General features: G+C 68.1%; 2 protein-coding genes across 4 annotated transcripts; one reads left to right on the plus strand and one right to left on the minus strand.

Moving 5' to 3' along the window:
- Positions 1–1342: 1342 nt before the first annotated feature.
- Positions 1343–10827, plus strand: PKP3 (plakophilin 3). The gene is made up of 14 exons (XM_081099495.1): positions 1343–1386; positions 2765–2960; positions 5132–5211; positions 5345–5985; positions 6070–6193; positions 7005–7209; positions 7490–7664; positions 8599–8716; positions 8794–8964; positions 9038–9223; positions 9638–9791; positions 9927–10119; positions 10200–10287; positions 10448–10827. Exons 1-14 carry the CDS (start codon positions 1348–1350, stop codon positions 10481–10483), a joined length of 2406 nt encoding a protein of 801 aa, XP_080955621.1. The 5' UTR covers positions 1343–1347; the 3' UTR covers positions 10484–10827.
- A 1192-nt stretch (positions 10828–12019) lies between these two features.
- On the minus strand, positions 12020–19174 carry SIGIRR (single Ig and TIR domain containing). Of its 3 annotated transcripts, none has more exons than XM_081099618.1 (10): positions 19129–19174; positions 15984–16139; positions 15182–15380; positions 14583–14716; positions 14338–14478; positions 13885–14028; positions 13210–13312; positions 12983–13133; positions 12535–12724; positions 12020–12286 (listed from the first exon to the last, which is right to left on the minus strand). In XM_081099618.1, the coding sequence occupies exons 2-10, from the start codon at positions 15988–15990 to the stop codon at positions 12123–12125; spliced, it is 1233 nt and encodes a 410-aa protein (XP_080955744.1). In that variant the 5' UTR covers positions 15991–16139; positions 19129–19174; the 3' UTR covers positions 12020–12122. The 3 variants fall into 3 exon arrangements, with proteins under 3 accessions (XP_080955744.1, XP_080955743.1, XP_080955742.1); XM_081099617.1 differs by lacking the exon at positions 19129–19174 and adding an exon at positions 18381–18654; XM_081099616.1 differs by lacking the exon at positions 19129–19174 and adding an exon at positions 16831–17002.
- Positions 19175–19498: the final 324 nt, after the last annotated feature.

Consider the following 19498-nt stretch of genomic DNA (forward strand, 5'->3'; position numbering starts at 1 on the left):
CATTATTTTGCTGTTAATATCTTCAAGCTTTCCTCCCCACCTCTGCTCCTAACAACCCCCTTCGGGCTCCCCACCGTGGGAAGGGGCAGGGCGCCCTCTGTGCCCCTCCCCCAGCTTCAAGTCACCAAGCAGCTCTAGGGTCCTCCTCCACCACCCCATTCCGGCTCTAGGCCCTGAGGCTTCTCATCCCCCCCGCCCCCCATTCCCCATTCTCTTTCCCCAACTCCTCTTTCAGGGACGGTGTGACAGTCGCTGGGAGTCCCCACTTTAGTAGGCGCCCCAGCCCATCCTTTCTGCCGTCAGATAAAGGGGTGTCAGGGCTAACCTGCCCCCATCGGGCCTCCCCTGAGCTCCCCCTGCCCAGCGCCCCCAGCCTCCGCCTCCCCAGTAAGAGTCACTCACCCTTCCAGGCCCTCAGGTTCCAGGTTCGCGCCCTGATGCTGCATCAAAGGCCCAGGGAGGGATTAAATGCAGACCATGGAGTCTGGCCCACAGTGGCCCGCACTGGCTGTCTCCAAGCTTCCGGGTGAATCCTCCCTCTGCCACAGACCTGCCTCCTCCGGAGCCACCGTGCCCCCTGTGCTCACCCCACACCCTGGGTCTGGGGAGCGGAGGACGGAACTGGGCTGGTCCAGGGTCGGAGGGGCTCCAGCCTGGGGTGAGAGCAGTGGGGGCAGGTCCAGGCCATGGCCAGCCCCACTGGCCCTGCAGCAATTAGAAAAAGTGACCCCAGGCTCTCCGGAGACCCCAGTCAGAGGCTCGAGGTCCCATGGTTGGGGGGGTCACATGTCCTCAGGGGGTCTCCTTTCAGCTTTGGGCACCGAAGCACCACAGATGGTAACCAGGGCTCCACGGGCCCCTCCCTGCCAAGAGAGCGGGAGCTTCACCGAACTGGCCCCGGGGCCCTGCCGAGTGTTGAAAATGGGGCCACCCCCACCGGCACCCCCTCTCCCGCCCGTGGCAGGGACCCCACCAGAGCCCCGTCCACCCAAGCCTCTCCTCTCAAGCCTGCCAGACCTCCGCCCGGAACCTGCCCCAGCCCTGGGCCAGGCCTGGCCGCCAGGGCCCAGGGAGACCGGCTGGACCCCCGCGGAGGGCGGGCCTGGCCGTGTCCGGGCGTGCGTGCGCCTCCAGGTGCGCTCGGCGCCGCACAAACTTGTCTCCCAGGATTTTCCACACAAAACACGTCTCCCCGGGAAGCAACCGGTCTGATGAGCTGGGTGTGCGGGCGTTCCCACCCCGCCCTCTGTGCCCCCACACTGGGTCCTGCAGTGAGAGGCCTCCCCGGACGAGCTCGCTGGGCCTGGGACGGAGCCGGGGACCCCTCAGCCAGCAGCAGCCGCCAGGATGAGCCGAGGGCCCCGCAGCGTCCCGACCACCACCAGGGTAGGTCCCCACCCCAGCCTCCGCCCTGACCTTTCCAGGGACCCTCTGTACCGCCCCCCACCCTCTGACCAATCCCGGCCCCCCACACACACTGACCTCCCGCTGGTCCCCCCAGGCTCTGCCCCAGGCACCATTCCCATCTGGCACCCAGTCCCTGCCAGGACCCCTTGCAGATTAAGGCAGTGGAGGGGGGGGGGGGGTTCTACCATGGAAGAGAGGGCCGAGGGCAGGAGCAGGCTCGAGGGAGAGAGGCTCTTCGTTAGAGGGGTCCCCCAGGACTGTGCCAGGAGAACCAGGAGGTACGTGAGCTCCCCCCTCCCCCCAGCCTCACTCAGGGTACCAGGGGCCTCTGCTGGGTCCAAGCCAGGCCTCCCAGGCAGGCGGCCTTAGAGACACTGGTCCAGCTGGGGAGGGACTCAGGGGGACCCTCAGGGCCTCCCCCCACCTCTCCAACACCTCTGGGTTGGGGCTCTGTGGGACTCCTGGATTCTGCACAGGAGGCTGGGAGGAGGGCCCCTCTGAGTCAGCCCCCTGGGGCAGCCCCGCCTGCTCCTGCTCGTCGCATCACTGCCCTGACTCATGGGTTGGAAATGGCTTCCCACCCCCATAGCCTGGGTGGCAGGAGCCTGGAAGGGGGCCCGAGGGCCCAGCCGGCCCTGAGGCCTCTGCAGAGTGTTGGGGGGAGGGGGAAGGTGACTTCCAGCATCTGGGGACCGAGGTCTGGAGTTGCCATACCCTAGGCGAGCTTCCGGGGCCTCGCAGGCGCCAAGGATGGCAACCAGGCTCCCAGGCCCCTCCCACCCTAAAGCCCCGCTTAAGCCCTTTATCCTCAGCCCGACCCTCAGCACTGACCCTGGCCCTAATGGTGACTCTTAATGCCAACCCCTGCCTGGGCCCACCCCCACCCCCAGGGAGGGACAGCGCCCCGCAGGCTCCTGGAGGCGGCGGGCCATGGCACAGTGGGGCCCAGTGAGCCCACGCCACCCCAGGCCTGGAGGGCCTTCACGGAGGGAACAAATCTGGGCCCGGCCAGGGATGGGCTGGAGGAGGGGCGGCCAGGCCGGGACCGGGGCCACCAGAGGCCGGGACCGGGGCCACCAGAGGCCGGTTCTTCCGCCCGAATTCCGCCCGAAGCAGGCGCGGCCCCTCCCTCCCACCTGGCCAGGTGTCCCCGCCCCCTGCGAGCTGGGCTGGGCGGGCATCTGTCTCCCGCGGCTCTGGGTGAGGCCAGCGGGGAGGGGACTTCAGGGACAGGGCGGCCCGGGACGAGACTGAAGACAGTTCAGGCTGGAGGCGGCCTCGGCGGCCCAGGCCTGGCAGACCCAGCGCCGCGCCCGCCGCCATGCAGGACGGTAACTTCCTGCTGTCGGCCCTGCAGCCCGAGGCCGGGGTGTGCTCCCTGGCGCTGCCCTCGGACCTGCAGCTGGACCGCCGGGGCGCCGAGGGTCCGGAGGCCGAGCGCCTGCGAGCCGCCCGCGTTCAGGAGCAGGTCCGCGCCCGCCTCCTGCAGCTGGGCCAGCAGCCCCGGCACAACGGGACCACCGAGCCCGATGGGGTCGCCAGGGCGGCCCGAGGTAGGCGGGGGCCGGCAGGGTGGGCGCCGGGCGGTGGAGGCGCAGAGGCCGCAGCGGCGGGCGGAGTGGTGCCAGGGCCAGAGGCCTGCATGGGGCTGGCTCAGGGTTCAGCTCCCTGACTCACTGAGGCCTGCCCTGAGTCACCCGCCCCGCCCTGGCGGGCGTGGGAGAAGCCATGGGTGGGGCCTCCCAACACCGACTGGGACCCCGGGTCCTCCCGCCGAGCCTGGTGGGGGGCCCAACTGCCCTCAGCCCTGAGCCCCTGGGGGGCCGGCCCACAGGAAGAGCAGCACATGGCGAGCCAGCCAGGCCCGTCTCGGGGCAAACCCAGAACGTACACACGTCCCTTCCCCATGACAGGCTCACACATGGTCCCAGACACAGGCAGACACAGGGCAGCCCCAGGAGAGAGACTCCAGCCCCCTCCCCACCCCCATGCCCCACGGGAAGGAGCAGACAAACCGAAGCAGAAACATTCCCAGCAGGTCTGGGAATCCTGGACGGGAGCCACCGCCTGCTGGTCTGAGCAGGGCCCCTGCGGGATTGCAGGGGAGGCCCCTGGAGTGACCCAGATACTCTCCATGAGAACAGAGGGTGGGGGGCCCCGGTGCCAGGCAGCCTGCCCTGTGCAGGAATCCTGGTTCCACCCGTGTGTGTGTGTGTGTGTGTGTACCCTGTGAACGTGTGTCCATGGATGTGTGTCCTTCCCATATGATATGAGTGTGTCCACGGATATGTGTGCATCCGTGTGATGTGAGTGTGTCCATGGATGTGTGTGTCCCATGTGATATGAGTGTGTCCATGGATGTGTGTGCATCCGTGTGATGTGAGTGTGTCCATGGATGTGTATGCATCCATGTGATGTGAGTGTGTGTGCCTGCATGAATGCTAATGCCATGACCTCCTCACTGAGCCACAGCAACTGGGACCAGTTAGACAGTAAGATGAACCTCCCAGGATGTGCAGGGCGGAGACCCCGGTCCCCAGCATAGGGGCCACAGGCAGCCTGGGTTCCCAGGTCCTTCCTCCCCTATCCTCCAGCCTCATCCTCAATGGTGGCCTAGTTGGTGCCCAGGGGTCAGAGGGCGGAGGATGGCACAGGGAGCAGTTAATTAACACCCTGGCTGCCCTGCCAATTAGGAGCAGGAGGATTATAATTTGGGGTGGGGGCGTGCCCCCCCAGGCTGAGCCTCACTAGCGTCAAGGAGTTAATAGCTCCTGCCTAGAAGCCTCATTAACCAGGGCGGGTCTGGGCAATCCGGAAGGCAGGCCCTCCCTTCACCACCCTGAGTCCTCTGGGCAGATGAGACTCTTCACCCACAGGTGTGGCCCCAGCAGGGACCCTGGCAGAGGCTGACCCCCCAGGCAGCACCTTCCGGTCAAAAGTCCCTGCTCCTCACATCACCCAGGCACCCACCCAGCCTGGTCTGTCTCTCTGCTCTGCCTATGTCCCCATCATCTGCCCACCCACCCACCCATCTGACCACCCACACCCCACCCATCTGTCTGCTCCCCTCCACCCCCCGCCGTCTGCTACCCAGCTGCCTGCTCACCATCCTTCCCACCCTCCATCCTCCAGGCTTAGCTATGCCGTCACCCTCAGTCTGTCTGTCCATCCTCACATGGGTCTGTCTCCTGTCTCTCCACCCTCCCTCCGCCACCCACCCACCCACCCACCCACCGGTCTGTCCACTCGCTGTGGAGTCGGGCTGGCGCCAGTGCCCTCAGTCAGTGTGTCGGACGGGGCGGGTGTGGCTCTGCCAGGTGGGACAGGGGAATGCACCTCAGGCCAGACTGGTCCAGGGAGACTGTGTGAGCAAAGCCTCACCCCTATTGACCAGAGCCCAGGACCGGCTTGCAGGAGGTCAGTGTGGCTGCCTGGAGGAGGGGGCCAGGCCCTGAGCCCTGCAGATTGGAGAGCTGATGCAGGAGTCCCGGGCTCACTGCCCAGGGGACTGGGAGGTCATGGGGTGAGCATGTCTGTCCCCCCAGCACAGCTGGAGGCGAGGGGGGCTGTGGGAGAGGGACCACCAGGGCTGGCGTCAGTGGAGACAGATGGCAGGAACCAGAGTCAAGACACCCCCATCAACACCCCCCAGTGGGTCCCAGGGTGCAGGAGGGGAGGCCGGAGGCCGTGAGCCGGGCCAAGCTACTACAGCCCTTGTCCACAGGCGCGTCCCGGGGCCAGTACCACACCCTGCAGGCCGGCTTCAGCTCCCGCTCCCAGGGCCTGAGTGGGGACAGCACCTCGGTGAGTGACACCCGCGCCAGCCTGGAGAGTCTGGGCTCTGCGGTCACATGGGGGAGGCTCTGGGGGCGGCTGTGGTCCCCAGGGTCAGGGAGAGCCTGGCCCCCACTCACGGCCGTCCCCATCCTGCCCACAGACCTTCCGGCCGATCGCCAAGCCCGCCTATAGCCCGGCCACCTGGTCCTCCCGCTCGGCCGTGGACCTGAGCTGCAGTCGGAGGCTGAGCTCTGCCCACAACGGGGGCAGCGCCTTTGGGGCCGTGGGGTACGGGGGAGCCCTGCCCGCCGCACCCATGCCCCCCCGGCCCATGTCCTACCACGAGCGTGGTGGGGGGGGCGGCCGGGTGGACTACGACACCTTGTCCCTCCGCTCGCTGCGGCTGGGGCCCGGGGGCCTGGACGACCACTGCAGCGTGCTGTCGGAGCAGCTGGAGCCCGCGGCCGCCGCCGCCTACAGGGCCTTCGCCTATGAGCGCCAGGCCAGCGCCAGCGCCAGCGCCAGCTCCGGGCGGGCAGGGGGCCTGGACTGGCCCGAGGCCGCCGACGGCCCGCCCAGCCGGACTATCCGCGCCCCGGCCATGCGGACGCTGCAGCGGTTCCAGAGCAGCCACCGCAGCCGCGTGGGGGCGGGCGCCGTGCCCGGCGTCCTGGAGCCCGTGGCCCGAGCGCCGTCCGTGCGCAGCCTCAGCCTCAGCCTGGGCGACGCGGGCCACCTGCCCGACGTGCGCGGGCTGGACAGCTACGGCGGCCAGCGCGCTCTGCAGCGGCTCAGCAGCGGGTGAGCAGGCCTGGCCTGGAGGGGGCGGCTGCCTTGGCCCCGCCATCCTCAGCTCAGCCTGACCCTGGACCCTTGTCTCTGCAGCTTCGACGACATTGACTTGCCATCGGCAGTGAAGTACCTCATGGCCTCAGACCCCAACCTGCAGGTGCTGGGCGCAGCCTACATCCAGCACAAGTGCTACAGCGATGCGGCGGCCAAGAAGCAGGTGACTGCCCTGTGACACCCCTGTGACCCCACCCTCCTTGTCCTCTGGCCCCTGACCACCCTCCCTGACCTGTGTCCCCTGACCACCCTCCCTGACCTGTGGCCCCTGACCACCCTCCCTGACCTGTGGCCCCTGACCACCCTCCCTGACCTCTGTCCCCTGACCACCCTCTCTGACCTGTGTCCCCTGACCACCCTCCCTGACCTGTGTCCCCTGACCACCCTCTCTGACCTGTGTCCCCTGACCACCCTCCCTGACCTCTGGCCCCTGACTACCCTCCCTGACCTGTGGCCCCTGACTACCCTCCCTGACCTGTGGCCCCTGATCACCCTCTCTGACCTGGGGCCCCTGACCACCCTCCCGGACCTGTGGCCCCTGACCACCCTCCCTGACCTGTGGCCCCTGACTACCCACCCTGACCTCTGGTTCATGACCACCCTCCCTGACCCCAGTGGACTGTGCTGGCTTCATTTGCCAGAGTCTCCTCAGCAGAGGAGGAGCAGGAGGGAGTGGTTTGCGTATGTCTGCATACACTGCACACCTCTGCACACACCTGTATACACCTGCATTCGTCAGCACACCTCTACACACCTGCACACACCTGCCTATACCTGCATTCTGTATCCCCCTGCACACCTGCACACCTCTGCACACTCCTGCACACCTCTTACATGCCTGCATACCTCTGCACACATCTGCACACGCCTGCACACCTCTGCACACGCCTGCACAGCTTTGTATGCCTCTGCACACCTGTGCACACGCCTTACAGTGTGCACACGTGGGCTAACAGTGCGTGCTGTGCCTGCAGGCCCGCAGTCTTCAGGCCGTGCCCCGGCTGGTGAAGCTCTTCAACCACGCCAACCAGGAGGTGCAGCGCCACGCCACGGGCGCCATGCGCAACCTCATCTACGACAACGCGGACAACAAGCTGGCCCTGGTGGAGGAGAACGGCATCTTCGAGCTGCTGCGGACGCTGCGCGAGCAGGACGACGAGCTGCGCAAGAACGTCACAGGTGCCGGGCGCGGCGACCCCTCTGCCTGTGTCCTCCTGTCCCGTCTCCGGCTGCCCGCCCTGTCCCACCTCTGGTCCCGTGGCTACCCTGGGGCGGGTCTCCAGTGCCCAGGGCCAGGTCCCCAGGCCGCACGCCAGCTGTCCCCAGGGGGCGCGCAGGGAGGCTCCCCACCCCGGGCCCAGGCGCAGCCCCGGGAGAGGTTACACGCTTCCTCCCACCCTCCCCGGGAGAGCCAGAGGGTGGCGGGCGCCCCTGACCAGGCCTCGGCCTCCCCGCCCAGGCATCCTGTGGAACCTGTCCTCCAGCGACCACCTGAAGGACCGCCTGGCCCGGGACACGCTGGAGCAGCTCACAGACCTGGTGCTGAGCCCCCTCTCGGGGGCCGGGGGGCCACCCCTCATCCAGCAGAATGCCTCCGAGGCTGAGATCTTCTACAACGCCACGGGCTTCCTCAGGTGCGGGGGCGGGGCTTCCCCAGGTGCGGGGCGGGGCTTCCCAGGGGAGGGGGCGGGGCTTCCCAGGGCGGGGCTTCCTCAGGTGGGGGCGGGGCTTCTCAGGGGAGGGGCGGGGCTTCCCAGGGAGGGGCTTCCCGGGGGAGGGGGCGGGGCTTCCTCAGGGGCGTGGCTTCCCGGGGCGGGGGCGGGGCTTCCCAGGCGCGGGGCGGGGCTTCCCCAGGGGCGGGGGGCGCGGCTTCCTCAGGGGCGCGGGGCGGGGCTTTCCCAGGGGCGCGGGGCGGGGCTTCCCCAGGGGCGCGGGGGGCGGGGCTTCCTCAGGGGCACCCAGGAGCGGGGTAGGAGAGGATGCCAGGATGCCAGTGAGAGTGGGTGCTGGGAGGGCTGAACGAGGAGGCAGAGAAGCAGTCAACCAAGCAAGACACAGGTGCTGAGGCAGCCAGTGTGGCTCAGTGGTTGAGCATCGACCTATGAACCAGGAGGTCAGGGCTCGATTCCCGGTCAGGGCACATGCCCAGGTTGCAGGCTCCATCCCCAGTGTGGGGCGTGCAGGAGGCAGGCGATCCATGATTCTCATCATTGATGTTTCTCTCTCCCTCTCCCTTCCTCTCTGAAATCAGTAAAATTATATTTAAAAACCAAAAGACAGAGGTGCTGGCGCAGTGGGTCCGGTGCCAGCTGTGGCTGCCAGGTGTGATGTCAGTGGACTCTGGGCCTGCAGGCTCAGGTTTTATTAAATCAGGCATCTGATCTGACATTCCTAGGAGGGGAGGGGGATGCAGTGGGACCAGGGACCAGGGGCAGGAGGTGCCGAGGGGCCCAGTGCAGGGGGAGAAGGGGGCGGGCACTAAGGATTTTAGCCCTCGGGCTCAGGTCTCCTTGGGGTGGGCTCCTCCCGGGGTCCCTGGGGGGGTCTCTGATCTGCCTCCACCCGCAGGAACCTCAGCTCGGCCTCCCAGGCCACTCGCCAGAAGATGCGTGAGTGCCACGGGCTGGTGGACGCCCTGGTCACCTACATCAACCAGGCCCTGGACGTGGGCAAGTGCGAGGACAAGGTGAGGGGTGGCCGGTGGGGAGGGCGGCCGGTGGAGTGGGGAGGGCCAGCCGGTTCTGACCACAGTCCGCCCCTCAGAGCGTGGAGAACGCTGTGTGCGTGCTGAGGAACCTGTCCTACCGCCTGTACGACGAGATGCCGCCGTCAGCCTTGCAGCGCCTCGAGGGCCGGGGCCGCAGGGACGTGGCCGGGGCGCCGCCCAGCGAGGTGGTGGGCTGCTTCACGCCTCAGAGCCGGCGGCTGCGAGAGGTGGGCTCGGGCCTGGGCTGGCGGGAGCAGGGGCCTGGCCTGACCCTGGCTGACCTCTGTGCCCGCCGCCCAGCTGCCCATCACTGCCGACGCACTCACCTTCGCCGAGGTGTCCAAGGACCCCAAGGGCCTCGAGTGGCTGTGGAGCCCCCAGATCGTGGGCCTGTACAACCGCCTCCTGCAGCGCTGCGAGCTCAACCGGCACACCACGGAGGCGGCCGCCGGGGCCCTGCAGAACATCACCGCCGGCGACCGCAGGGTGAGGCCGCGAGCAGCGCCCCGGGCGGACCGGACCCAGGCCTGGCCACGCGCAGGGGACGCACGGGGGCGGGGGGTAGGGGCACGGGGTGTGAGAGCCTGCTCTCCGGGAGTTGACAGTCTGTTGGGGGAGGGACAGTGACAGGGGGAAGGATGCAAACTTGTGGATGGGCCAGAACGACCCAGGGAGGGAGGGAAGGCAGCCTCGGAGCTGGGCAGGAGGGACCAGAAGGAGGGGGTGTCCGGGATGCTGCACTGGGTCCGAGGGGAGCTGCCCAGCAGGTCTAAGTCCAGGGGAGCCCGCCTGGTGAGGTCCCGGCAGCCCTGCCTCAGTTTCCCCAGGGGTCGGCTGCGGGGATGCCAAGGGGCCGCTGGTGCCTTCACCTGCACCCACCAGCCCCTCTCCCGCCTGCAGTGGGCGGGCGTGCTCAGCCGCCTGGCCCTGGAGCAGGAGCGCATCCTGAACCCGCTGTTGGACCGCGTCCGCACGGCCGACCACCACCAGCTGCGCTCACTGACCGGCCTCATCCGAAACCTGTCCCGGAACGCCAGGAACAAGGACGAGATGTGTGAGTCTGCGCCCATCCGGCTCTGCACTCGCCCACCCCGTGGGCTCTGCCCCCGCCGGGCTGGCTGCTGGCGGGCTGGCGGGCAGATGGGCTGGGAGTGGGGCTGACACTGACCTGCCTGCCGGTCTCCCGCAGCCACCAAGGTGGTGAGTCACCTGATCGAGAAGCTGCCGGGCAGCGTGGGCGAGAAGTGCCCGCCGGCGGACGTGCTGGTGAACATCATCGCGGTGCTCAACAACCTGGTGGTGGCCAGTCCCATCGCCGCCCGGGACCTGCTGTACTTTGACGGGCTCCGCAAGCTCGTCTTCATCAAGAAGAAGCGTGACAGGTGAGCGCCCCCCGGGCCCCCCTCACCCCCCGCCTTCTGGCTGAGCCTGTCCCTCGCTGACCCCTGCCCTCATCCCCCAGCCCCGACAGCGAGAAGTCCTCCCGGGCAGCCTCCAGCCTCTTGGCCAACCTGTGGCAGTACAACAAGCTCCACCGAGACTTCCGGGCAGTAGGTTCTGGCATCGGGGCGGGCAGGCCACGGGGCGGGGCTCGGAGACGGGGGTGGAATTGGAGGCCAAGGGCACGGGGTCCCCCCCCAGCACCCGGGGAGGGTGGCGTGGGTGCAGGGCGGCCGGCACCCCCTCACTCGCACCCCCGCCTGATTGCAGAAGGGCTATCGGAAGGAGGACTTCCTGGGCCCCTAGGCGAGGCCTTCCCGGAGGAGGAGGACGCGACTCGGCCCAGGCTCCAGAGGCCGGGCCCAGCCCCTGCTGCTGGGGGGCCGCCTGGAGGAGAAGACAGGTGGCCCAGGGCTGCTCGCTGGAGCCCCGAGTGCAACTGGGAAAGGCCTGGGCCACCAGGGAGAGGACAGGGGACGGGGGCTTGCAGCTGGGGACGAGGCTTCCGCAGGGCAGGGAGTGGGCAGGGCTTGAGGCTGCTCTGGTGCATGGGGTGGGGACCAGGCCACACTGGCAGAGGCGGGGCTGCCCATGGCGGGCAGTGCCTCAGGGCAGCCAGCGCTGAAAATAAAGGTGGTCGTGAAGACAGCAGCCAGGCCCGCACGCGTCTTCTTGTTTAAAAAATGTGTTTTTATTGGTTTCAGAGAGGAAGGGAGAGGGAGAGGGAGATAGAAACATCAATGATGCCAGAGAACCATTGACTGGCTGCCTCCTGAACGCCCCCTACAGGGGATGGAGCCTGCAACCTGGGCATGCGCCCCGGCCGGAACCGAACCGTGACCTCCTGGTTCACGCTGAGCCACTGTAGCCAGACCCACATGCTTCTTTAGCTGGTCTCACCCCTGGGGGACTCCAGTGCCCCCAAACACAGCCAGGCCTGCCCTGGGCTCGCACACAGGCCTCTCCACGCCAGGGAGGAGAGCTGGCCAGCAGCGGAGGAGATGGGGTAGGCAGCTGAGGCCTCAGGGCCCTCTGAGGCGCAGGGACCAGCAGAGCTGGGGACCATTCGTGCGGCAAAGGCACCCAACACCTCTCTTTGCCCTGCCTCCCTTGGGGCTGGGGGTACCCTGACCAGGGACTCTTGAGCTGTCCATCTGAGGCTGGGACCCTCCCCCATCTCACTGAGCCGGGCCCCTTGGTTATGAAGCTCCCACTAATATTTTCACAACAAAGGGCTCCTTCCGCAAAGCTCAGCACCCCAGCCTCTGAGGGGCCTGACTTCTCGGGATCCGTCTGCATCCGAGGGGACTGGGGACTCCACACTGCCCCACGCAGGGGGACCCAAGGAGGCTCCGGCAAGACATCCCTGAGCTGGCGCAGGAGGGAGAGAGGGGGGGTGGGAAGGATGGAGAGGGGGAGGGTGGGAAGGATGGAGAGGGGAAGGGTTGGGAGGAGGGAGAGGGGGAGGGTGGGAAGGATGGAGAGGGGGAGGGTTGGGAGGAGGGAGAGAGGGAGGGTGGGAAGGATGGAGAGGGGGAGGGTGGGAAGGATGGAGAGGGGGAGGGTTGGGAGGAGGGAGAGGGGGAGGGTTGGGAGGAGGGAGAGGGGGAGGGTTGGGAGGAGGGAGAGGGGGAGGGTGGGAAGGATGGAGAGGGGGAGGGTTGGGAGGAGGGAGAGAGGGAGGGTGGGAGTGGACAGCCCGATTTGGTGACTGTGAGGCCACAGGGATGAAAAAAGGGAGGCATCGGGGGCCCTGGGGAGCCAGAGATGGAAGAGGTGCCCCACCCAACACAGTGCACCCCCCCCCTTCCTGCCCAGGACAGGACAGGACAAGGCAGAGGTAGGGTCCAAAAGGACTTTATTTTCTGGCACAAGGAGGGGCACTGGGGCCACCCCCGCCCCCAGGGGCTCCAGGTCCGGCTCCCAGGGGGTAGGGGAGGGGCGGCTACATGTCGTCCTTGGACACCAGGCAGTAGAAGTCCGTGCGGGCGCTGTAGTTCCGGGAGCCAAGGTCCGAGACGTCCACCTCGCTGCCCCGGCCCTCTCCCAGCGAGGCCCTGCTTGCGTGCGGCGCAGCTGACGGCTCCCCAAAGACAGGCCCGCGGACACCTGGGGGTACCACCAGGCCTGAAGCCCACGCTCCCTGCTCACCCTCCCGAGTAGTGACATTGGAGGTCCAGGAGGCGCTGGCCAGGCCTCAGGCCCAAGCGCCTCTGAGAAAGAAGCCGTGAGGGGAGGGGGTCCTGGGGGGTCCAGCCCATCCCCAGAGGGCAGGGACGAGTCCCCCCACCTGGGCCCCTCAGCCCTGTGCAGCCCCCTGGGTGTCCCAGGGTTGGGGTGGGGCTGGGTGCACATACCCAGGTCCCCCTCGGGGTCAGGGTCCAGCTCGGGGTCCAGGGCCTGGCCCTCGGGGACGTGGCCCCGCACGATCAGCATGGGGTCCTTGTCATCCTGCAGCCGCGTCTGGGGGTCTCCCTCCATCGCTCTGTACTGCACCTTCCGCGGCAGCGCCAGCTGTAGCTCTTTCCAAAAATCGGAGGAAGGCGTCTGGGGGCCAAGGCGGGGACGCGCTTAGCGGGTGGGAACTCATGGGCGATGCAGACACTGGAGGCGCCGGCCCAGGGCCCCCAACAACACACCCGCGGCGTGTTCACTGGCGCCCGAAACCTCACAGGAGGCCCCTGGGGCAGCGGCCACGGAGCCCCGCCCCCCCTCTCCGCACCACGGAGCCCCGCCCCCTCTCTCCGCACCACGGAGCCCCGCCCCCTCTCTCGCACCACGGAGCCCCGCCCCCTCTCTCCGCACCACGGAGCCGGGCCGCCAGCGCAGCAGGGTCACCAGGTGGCGGTGCTGGTGCAGCAGGTGCAGCGCGGGGTGCGCGCGGTCGCGCCGCTGGCCGTCGAAGGTGATGAAGATGGGTCGGCGCGTGAGCTCCAGCAGCCGGCACAGGCCCTCCCTGCGGGCGCGGGGCCGTCAGCAGGTCGCACCGGGCCACCCCCCACCCCCGCCCCGCCCCCCAGCGCGGGACCCACCGGAAGCTGTGGCTGCACCAGGGCCGCCCCAGGAAGGCGTCTGACAACACCACGATGAGGCGACGGCAGCGGCTCAGGTTCACCAGGAGGTCGGCGGAGGGCTCTGCGGGGACCGGAGAGCGGGGAGCGGCTGGGACCACCGCGGGCAGAGCGCGCCCGAGGCGAGGCGGGCGGGGCCCCGGGAGGGGGCGGGGCCAGGAGCCCGGGAGGGGCGGGGCCCCCAGGTTAAGGAAGGGGGTGGAGGGCCCGGGTTAAGGAAGGGGGGCGGGGGGCGGGGCCTGGGTTAAGGAAGGGGTGGAGGGGCGGGGCCTGGGTTAAGGAAGGGGGTGGAGGGGCGGGGCCTGGGTTAAGGAAGGGGGAGGGGCGGGGCCTGGGTTAAGGAAGGGGGTGGAGGGGCGGGGCCTGGGTTAAGGAAGGGGGTGGAGGGGCGGGGCCTGGGTTAAGGAAGGGGGAGGGGCGGGGCCTGGGTTAAGGAAGGGGGTGGAGGGGCGGGGCCTGGGTTAAGGAAGGGGGTGGAGGGGCGGGGCCTGGGTTAAGGAAGGGGGAGGGGCGGGGCCTGGGTTAAGGAAGGGGGTGGAGGGGCGGGGCCTGGGTTAAGGAAGGGGGGCGGGGGCGGGGGACAGGCAGCGTAGGGCGGGGCCTGGGTCCGGGGCGGGAACCGAGCGCGCCCCGCACCTGCCCGCGGCAGGAGGTCGCGGTCGTCCAGGAAGAGCTTGTAGCCCCGACACCGTTCCAGCTGCGGCTTCAGGATGAAGTTCACGAACTTGCGATCGTCGGGGCTGTCGCTGTAGGAGACGTAGGCGTCGTAGAGCTTCCCGTCTGCGGACGGCAGCGGGTCAGCTCGGCCGCTGTCCAGGCCCAGGCCTGCACCCCAGGCGCTGTCTCCTGGGGCCCCCTAACCCTCTCCTCACGGCCCCTCCCCAGTACAGGATGCCGAGGGGAGCCCTCGAACCAGGACCCGGGCAGCAGACCCAGGCCCTGGGGCCTCCTGACCCGCGTGGAGTCCTCCTTCCGCAGCGTGCTCACGGGAGCCCTGCATGGCCGCTGCGTCCCTGTTCCCCACCTCGGAAGCCACCCCCTGCGCTGACCCCGGGCAGGCCGTCCGCCCACGCACCGTGGCCCACGCACCGTTCATCTCCACCTCCCCGTAGGCATTTTGGTACCAGAGCTGCACGTTGAGTCGGCACTTCAGGTAGAGCAGGGCGGCCAGGAGCAGGGCCAGCAGGACCAGCAGTGAGGCCAGCACGGCGGCCAAGTGGCCTGCTGGGGCTGGGGACAGAGCTGCATCCTGAGCCCCTGTCCCCTCACCACCCCCTCCAGCCTCTAGGCTCCCAGCCCCCCGCCCCCCATCCCCAACCCGGGTACCCCCTCACCAGCTCTCCAGAGCGTGAAGGAAGCGGAGCTGACGTTCTGGACGGAGCAGGTGAAGGCCCCGTAGTCCTCAGCACTGGTCAGGTTGACCCCCAGGACACTGGATACAAGCACCTCTGACAGGTTGGCCTTGACCCTGAGGAGACCAGGCCCCAACTTCTCAGCAGGGGCCCAAGAGCATCGGGGGGACCCCCGGAGCCCCGCCTGTCCGGGATGCCGAGAGCCTGCAGGTGTGGCCTCCTGGGCAGCCCATGGGCCATGAGCTAAGAGAAGCGGCAGAACCTGGAGTGGGTATGGATCTGTCTAGTGAGCCACCCTAATCCTGGGCCTGGGTCCTGGGGTGCTCCGATCCCAGGCGTGGCCCAATGGCCAGTGCCTCCTTCAGGCCTCAGGACTCTGCTGGCAGCCATGGTCCCAGGCGGTGTGCAGAGTGTCTACGGGGCCGCCTGTCCCTCCGGTCATTGACCCTCCGTCTGTGTCCATAGGGGCACTGTGCCGTGTCATGTCCGGGAGGTCACTCCCCAGCCATGTCCAGGTGGTCACAGACCAGGGTGTAGGTCAGAGAGGCCACTGGCCATGGGTGTCCAGGGTGGTCTCTTACCAGGAGTCCTCATGAAGGTCATAATGGCTGCCGTTGCCCAGCAGCTGCCCGTCCTTTAGCCACCGGACTGGGAGCAGGGGACATTGGGGTGCAGAGACCACCCAGGCCGTGCAGTTCAGCGTGACCACACTGCCCAGGGGAGGCCCCAGAGTCTGGTCTCCGGAAGGGGAGAGGAAATTGGGGGGCCTGTCGCAGACGCCTGCAGAGAGAGGACCCAGGGGGTTAGCCGCGCTCAGGACACCAGGCCCCCCTTGTCCACAGACAGTCTTAGGGCCAGGAACCACAAGGCCGGCCAGTGGCCTGGGCTGCTTGGTGGTCACACCATGTCCATCCGCGAGTCCCATGGAGAACGGGGCCCCAGCATCTGACGGCTCATCCACCCAGGACGAGAGCCCCAGGCTCAAGGCCTCAGCCCGCCCCCACTGGGGAGCTGTACTGAGTGTGGGCGCCGTGGTTTGGGGGACTGGGGTGCTGGGGGTGCCAGCACCTTCCACCTGAGATGGGAGCCAGGGTCCCAGGGCCCTCTGCTGACCACAGGCAAGCCTTTCCGCCTCCTGAGACCTGAGCTTCTCTTCTTAAAATCAATGGACTGAGCACGAGCAGGGGTCAGAGCACACAGCCACTGCCTGATGGCGCCGTGCCCAGCAGCCCGCCCCCCTCCCCCGCGCCCTGGGCCCCCCAGCAGCGCCCACCCCCACAAGCCTGGCGGCGGGGGAGCAGAGTCTGGGCTACATGGCAGCCTGGCGCCAGGGAGGTGCTGGAGGTAAAGCGGGGCCCGTGCCCGTCCCTCTGACCCATCTACCTGCCATGGTCTGACCAGGGCCTCCTCGAGCAAGCCGGGCACGGTGCCACCCCTGGCTCCACGGCTCCTCAGCTGAGCAGGCTGGACCCCAGGGCTGGCAGGACTCGCTCTCTGTCTTTGTGGTGGGTCAGTCAGGCTGCCAGGATGGGTCAGAGGCTGCCGCCATTCCCAGAGAGCAAGTTAAACAAGAACAGGACGAGTTAACATGTAACTTCGGTCACAAGCAGCGCTGTGCACTGGCTGCCTCTGGGATGGCAGCGGGGCACCCAGACACCAGGACAGAGTCTCTCTGAGCCCCTCACACCGGGCCCTCGACTCACCTTCACCTGCCCCAGGGCCGCCACCGTGATGGCCCAGGATGGAACAGTGGGCATCTCTCTGGCACCCTCATGAGGCCAGGAGCGGGCCTGCCCTGCACACTCACCCATTCACACCCCTCTTCTGCACAGGCTCTCTGCACACCCTCCTCCCCCCCGCCCCGCTGCACACACACACCTGTACTAAGCTCCCACCTTAGCCCGTGTGCGCACGTGGACACTGCCCACCCTCCAGCCCTCTGGGGCCCACACAGTGGGCACACCCGGCACACACGGGCACACCCGGCACACACGGGCACAGCTCCTGCCAGGGACGCAGCCAGGAGCACCTGCATGTCCCCACCACGCACATGAACCACCCCCTTGGCGCACAGCAGCCTCCTGTTGGCCCTCGCTCTCCCAGGCACATGCTGCAGGCCTCCCCTCGGCCAGGCCTGACCCAGGACAGGCCTCAGGCCGGGGAGGCCTCAGAGGGTGAGGATTCAGGCTCCCGCAGAGCAGCAGGCCGAGGGGGGAGGGCGCCCAGTCACCTGGTTCCGGTCCTGCTAGCAACGCTGGTCATGGAAGTCATTGACCTGTGCTTGGGAGCAACTCCGCTCGGCAGGCCCGGGCCCCGTCCCACTGGCTGCTGGGGACCCATCGCCCAGAAGGGCGAGGACCTGGCTTTGTGTGTGTATTTTAATCAGAACTTTTCCGAAGCTTCCTGGCCGCGCAGTCACATCCTCTCCTAACCCTAAACCCCACCCAGGCGCCACCCCTCCAGGCGGGCGGGCAGTGGGTTGGCCCCGCCCGCCCCGCCTGCCGCTCTTCCTGTAACTCTGAGTCAAGGGCTCCTTCCTCTGGGCCCGCCCCAGCCCGGGCACTGCTTCCCGGGGCCAGGCCTGAGGTGCCAGGAGGATGCAGAGGCTGGGGCCAGGCAACGTGAGGGTCCTGGAGAGGAGACCCCCGTCGGGCCGTCCTGCACACACACAGGAGGGCCCCTGGGCACTGTGGCTTGCTGCCTGCAGACCTCACAGACACCACACCAGGGCAGTGGCCGAGTCTCCAGTCCTCCCCACAAGTGAGCAGCCCCGTGTCTCTACCAGCCGTGGGCAAACTACGGCCCGCGGCCCGTTTGAAATGAATAAAACTAAAAAAAAAAAAAAAAAACCGTACCCTTTCATGTAATGATGTTTACTTTGAATTTATATTAGTTCACACAAACACTCCATCCATGCTTTTGTTCCGGCCTCCGGTCCAGTTTAAGAACCCATTGTGGCCCTCGAGTCAGAAAGTTTGCCCACCCCTGCTCTAACCTCTGACCTGTTGGTGGGGGAGGGGTCCTACAGTAACTTCTGCCAACAATGGGGCCTTGAGCAGGGCTCTCTGGTCCCCTCCAGTGTAGCCCCCAAACTCACAAGTGGGCTGAGGTATCCTGTGGACCTTGGTTTCCGGCTGGGAGTGGGGGACAGGGGTGGGGGAGTGGGAGGGTGGGGGAACAGTGCTCCCTTTTCCAGGCAAGGAAGTCAACAGGGGCCTTGGCAGAGGCCAGGTGGGGGGCAGCCCGCGGCCCCAGGCTGACCTGGGACTCAGGGCCTAGCAGCAGGTGTCCCTACCCTCACCCACGCGGGGCCACCAGAGAAGCATCTTAAATGCATCAGGTTTCGTACACCCTTCATCTGACCCTGGCCCAGCCCTGCCAACCCCACCGTGGCCTCTAAGAACCTTGGGTGAGGGTCCCACAGAACCGAGCCTGGGCCCGCTGGAGGGATCAGCTGTCCTAGCCTCTCCTCCAGGTGCCAGTGGCCTGGAGGCTAGTAGATGTGAGGCCCCTGGGCAGAGCAGAGCTGAGCTCTCCCCGGGTGCCCCCCACCCCTGTCCCGTTCCCCCCACCCCTTGCCTCGCGGGATTTCAACGCTCCAGCCAGACTGTCCCCCCGACCGTGTGCTCATCTTGCCACCAGCTCCCTCTACTAGAGTCCACCTCATCCTCCTTTGCCTCCCAGGCCCACCCTCCAAGGGGTGCGGAAAAACCCACGTGGCCTCAGGCGCCCTCACCAGCAGCCCTTCTGAACCCACGCGCGCCCCCTGCGCCCCAGCACCTTTGGCTCCACAGCCGTGGTTCGCGGAAAGCCCGGACTCCTCCGCCCTTAAGCCCCTGCCCGCCGCCGGCTTCGCTGCTCAGCACCCAGGGTCTCTGATCGTCTCCCCCTCCTGCGGGGAGCGCAGCCCCTCTGCGCCCCGGCGTCTCTCCCGAAGCAAAGAGCGTGCATCGGAGGCTGTGGCCACGCGGGCCGAGGGCTCCGTCCTGCTCTCCCGGGCCCAGGAGCCCGGTCCTCCCCGCCACACGCCCCACAGCTCGCGCTCCGCCTCCCCGGGGTGGACTTAGGACCCACACTCCAGGTGCGGGAGCCGCGCGCAGAGGGCGGGAGCGCGCGGGGCGGGGGCGCGCGGAGGGCAGGAGCTCCGCCCGGCGACCGGTGCGCCGCGCCCCCTGCACGTTTCTCCGGTCGCTCACCAACTCCCCCCCCCCGTCCCCCCCTCTCCCGGGCCTTGGGAGGTCTCAGGTCTAAGGTCCGGGTTTGGGGCGTTGGTGGAGGTCCGGCGCCCCCTCCCTCTCCTGCGCAAAGCTCACTAGGAAGCCACTGCTCGCGCCGGACGCAGCGGGAAGGCCCGAGAGGCCGGTGCGCGGACGGGCTTGGGCTTCCGGCGACGCGGGCAGCCAGCCCGACTCCGAGCCGCTTCCTGCGGGACCGCGCCCGCCCGGAGGCTCCTGGGGCAAGGTGTCCCCCTGGCTCCGCGAGCACCGGGCCTGGGTCCGACTTCTGGGAGTCGGCGACCTCCACTCACCCCCGTGGGTCTGGGCCGTGACTGCCACTCATCTGCTGCCAAGCCTGGGGCGCGCGCGACCGCGGGGGCGGGGCGGCTCACCTGGGTCAGGTGCACAGCGCGACAGCCCCGGCGGCGCGACAGGTGCAGTCCCGCCCATCGCCCAGGCTGAGGGCGGACCCAATGTCTCGCTTGGCGCCCGAGGCTGGCACTCAAGACTGGCGCCCAGCGGCCAGGCCTGGGGCAGAGGCCAAACCCGCCACCCAGCCCTGAGAGTGGGCGCTCGGGAGGGACTCCCTGGAGATTCCACCGTCCCCCGGGTCACCGGGTCACCGTTTGCGGTTCTGCTCCTCCTCCCCAGCTCTTCCTCCGGGAAGCCTGCCTTGACTCC

This window comes from Myotis nattereri (assembly GCF_964212035.1).
Source record: "Myotis nattereri genome assembly, chromosome: 9".
Lineage (NCBI taxonomy): Eukaryota > Metazoa > Chordata > Mammalia > Chiroptera > Vespertilionidae > Myotis > Myotis nattereri.

Coding starts and splice junctions, on each gene's coding strand:
- PKP3 (XM_081099495.1), top strand. CDS start 1,348: ATGAGCCGAGGGCCCCGCAGCGTCCCGACCACCACCAGG. Junction 9,224..9,637: donor TCACCGCCGGCGACCGCAGG/GTGAGGCCGCGA, acceptor TCCCGCCTGCAG/TGGGCGGGCGTGCTCAGCCG. Junction 10,288..10,447: donor TCCACCGAGACTTCCGGGCA/GTAGGTTCTGGC, acceptor GCCTGATTGCAG/AAGGGCTATCGGAAGGAGGA.
- SIGIRR (XM_081099618.1), bottom strand. Junction 14,717..15,181: donor GACCTTCATGAGGACTCCTG/GTAAGAGACCAC, acceptor TGGTCTCCTCAG/GGTCAAGGCCAACCTGTCAG. Junction 13,313..13,884: donor CGACCTCCTGCCGCGGGCAG/GTGCGGGGCGCG, acceptor CGGTCCCCGCAG/AGCCCTCCGCCGACCTCCTG.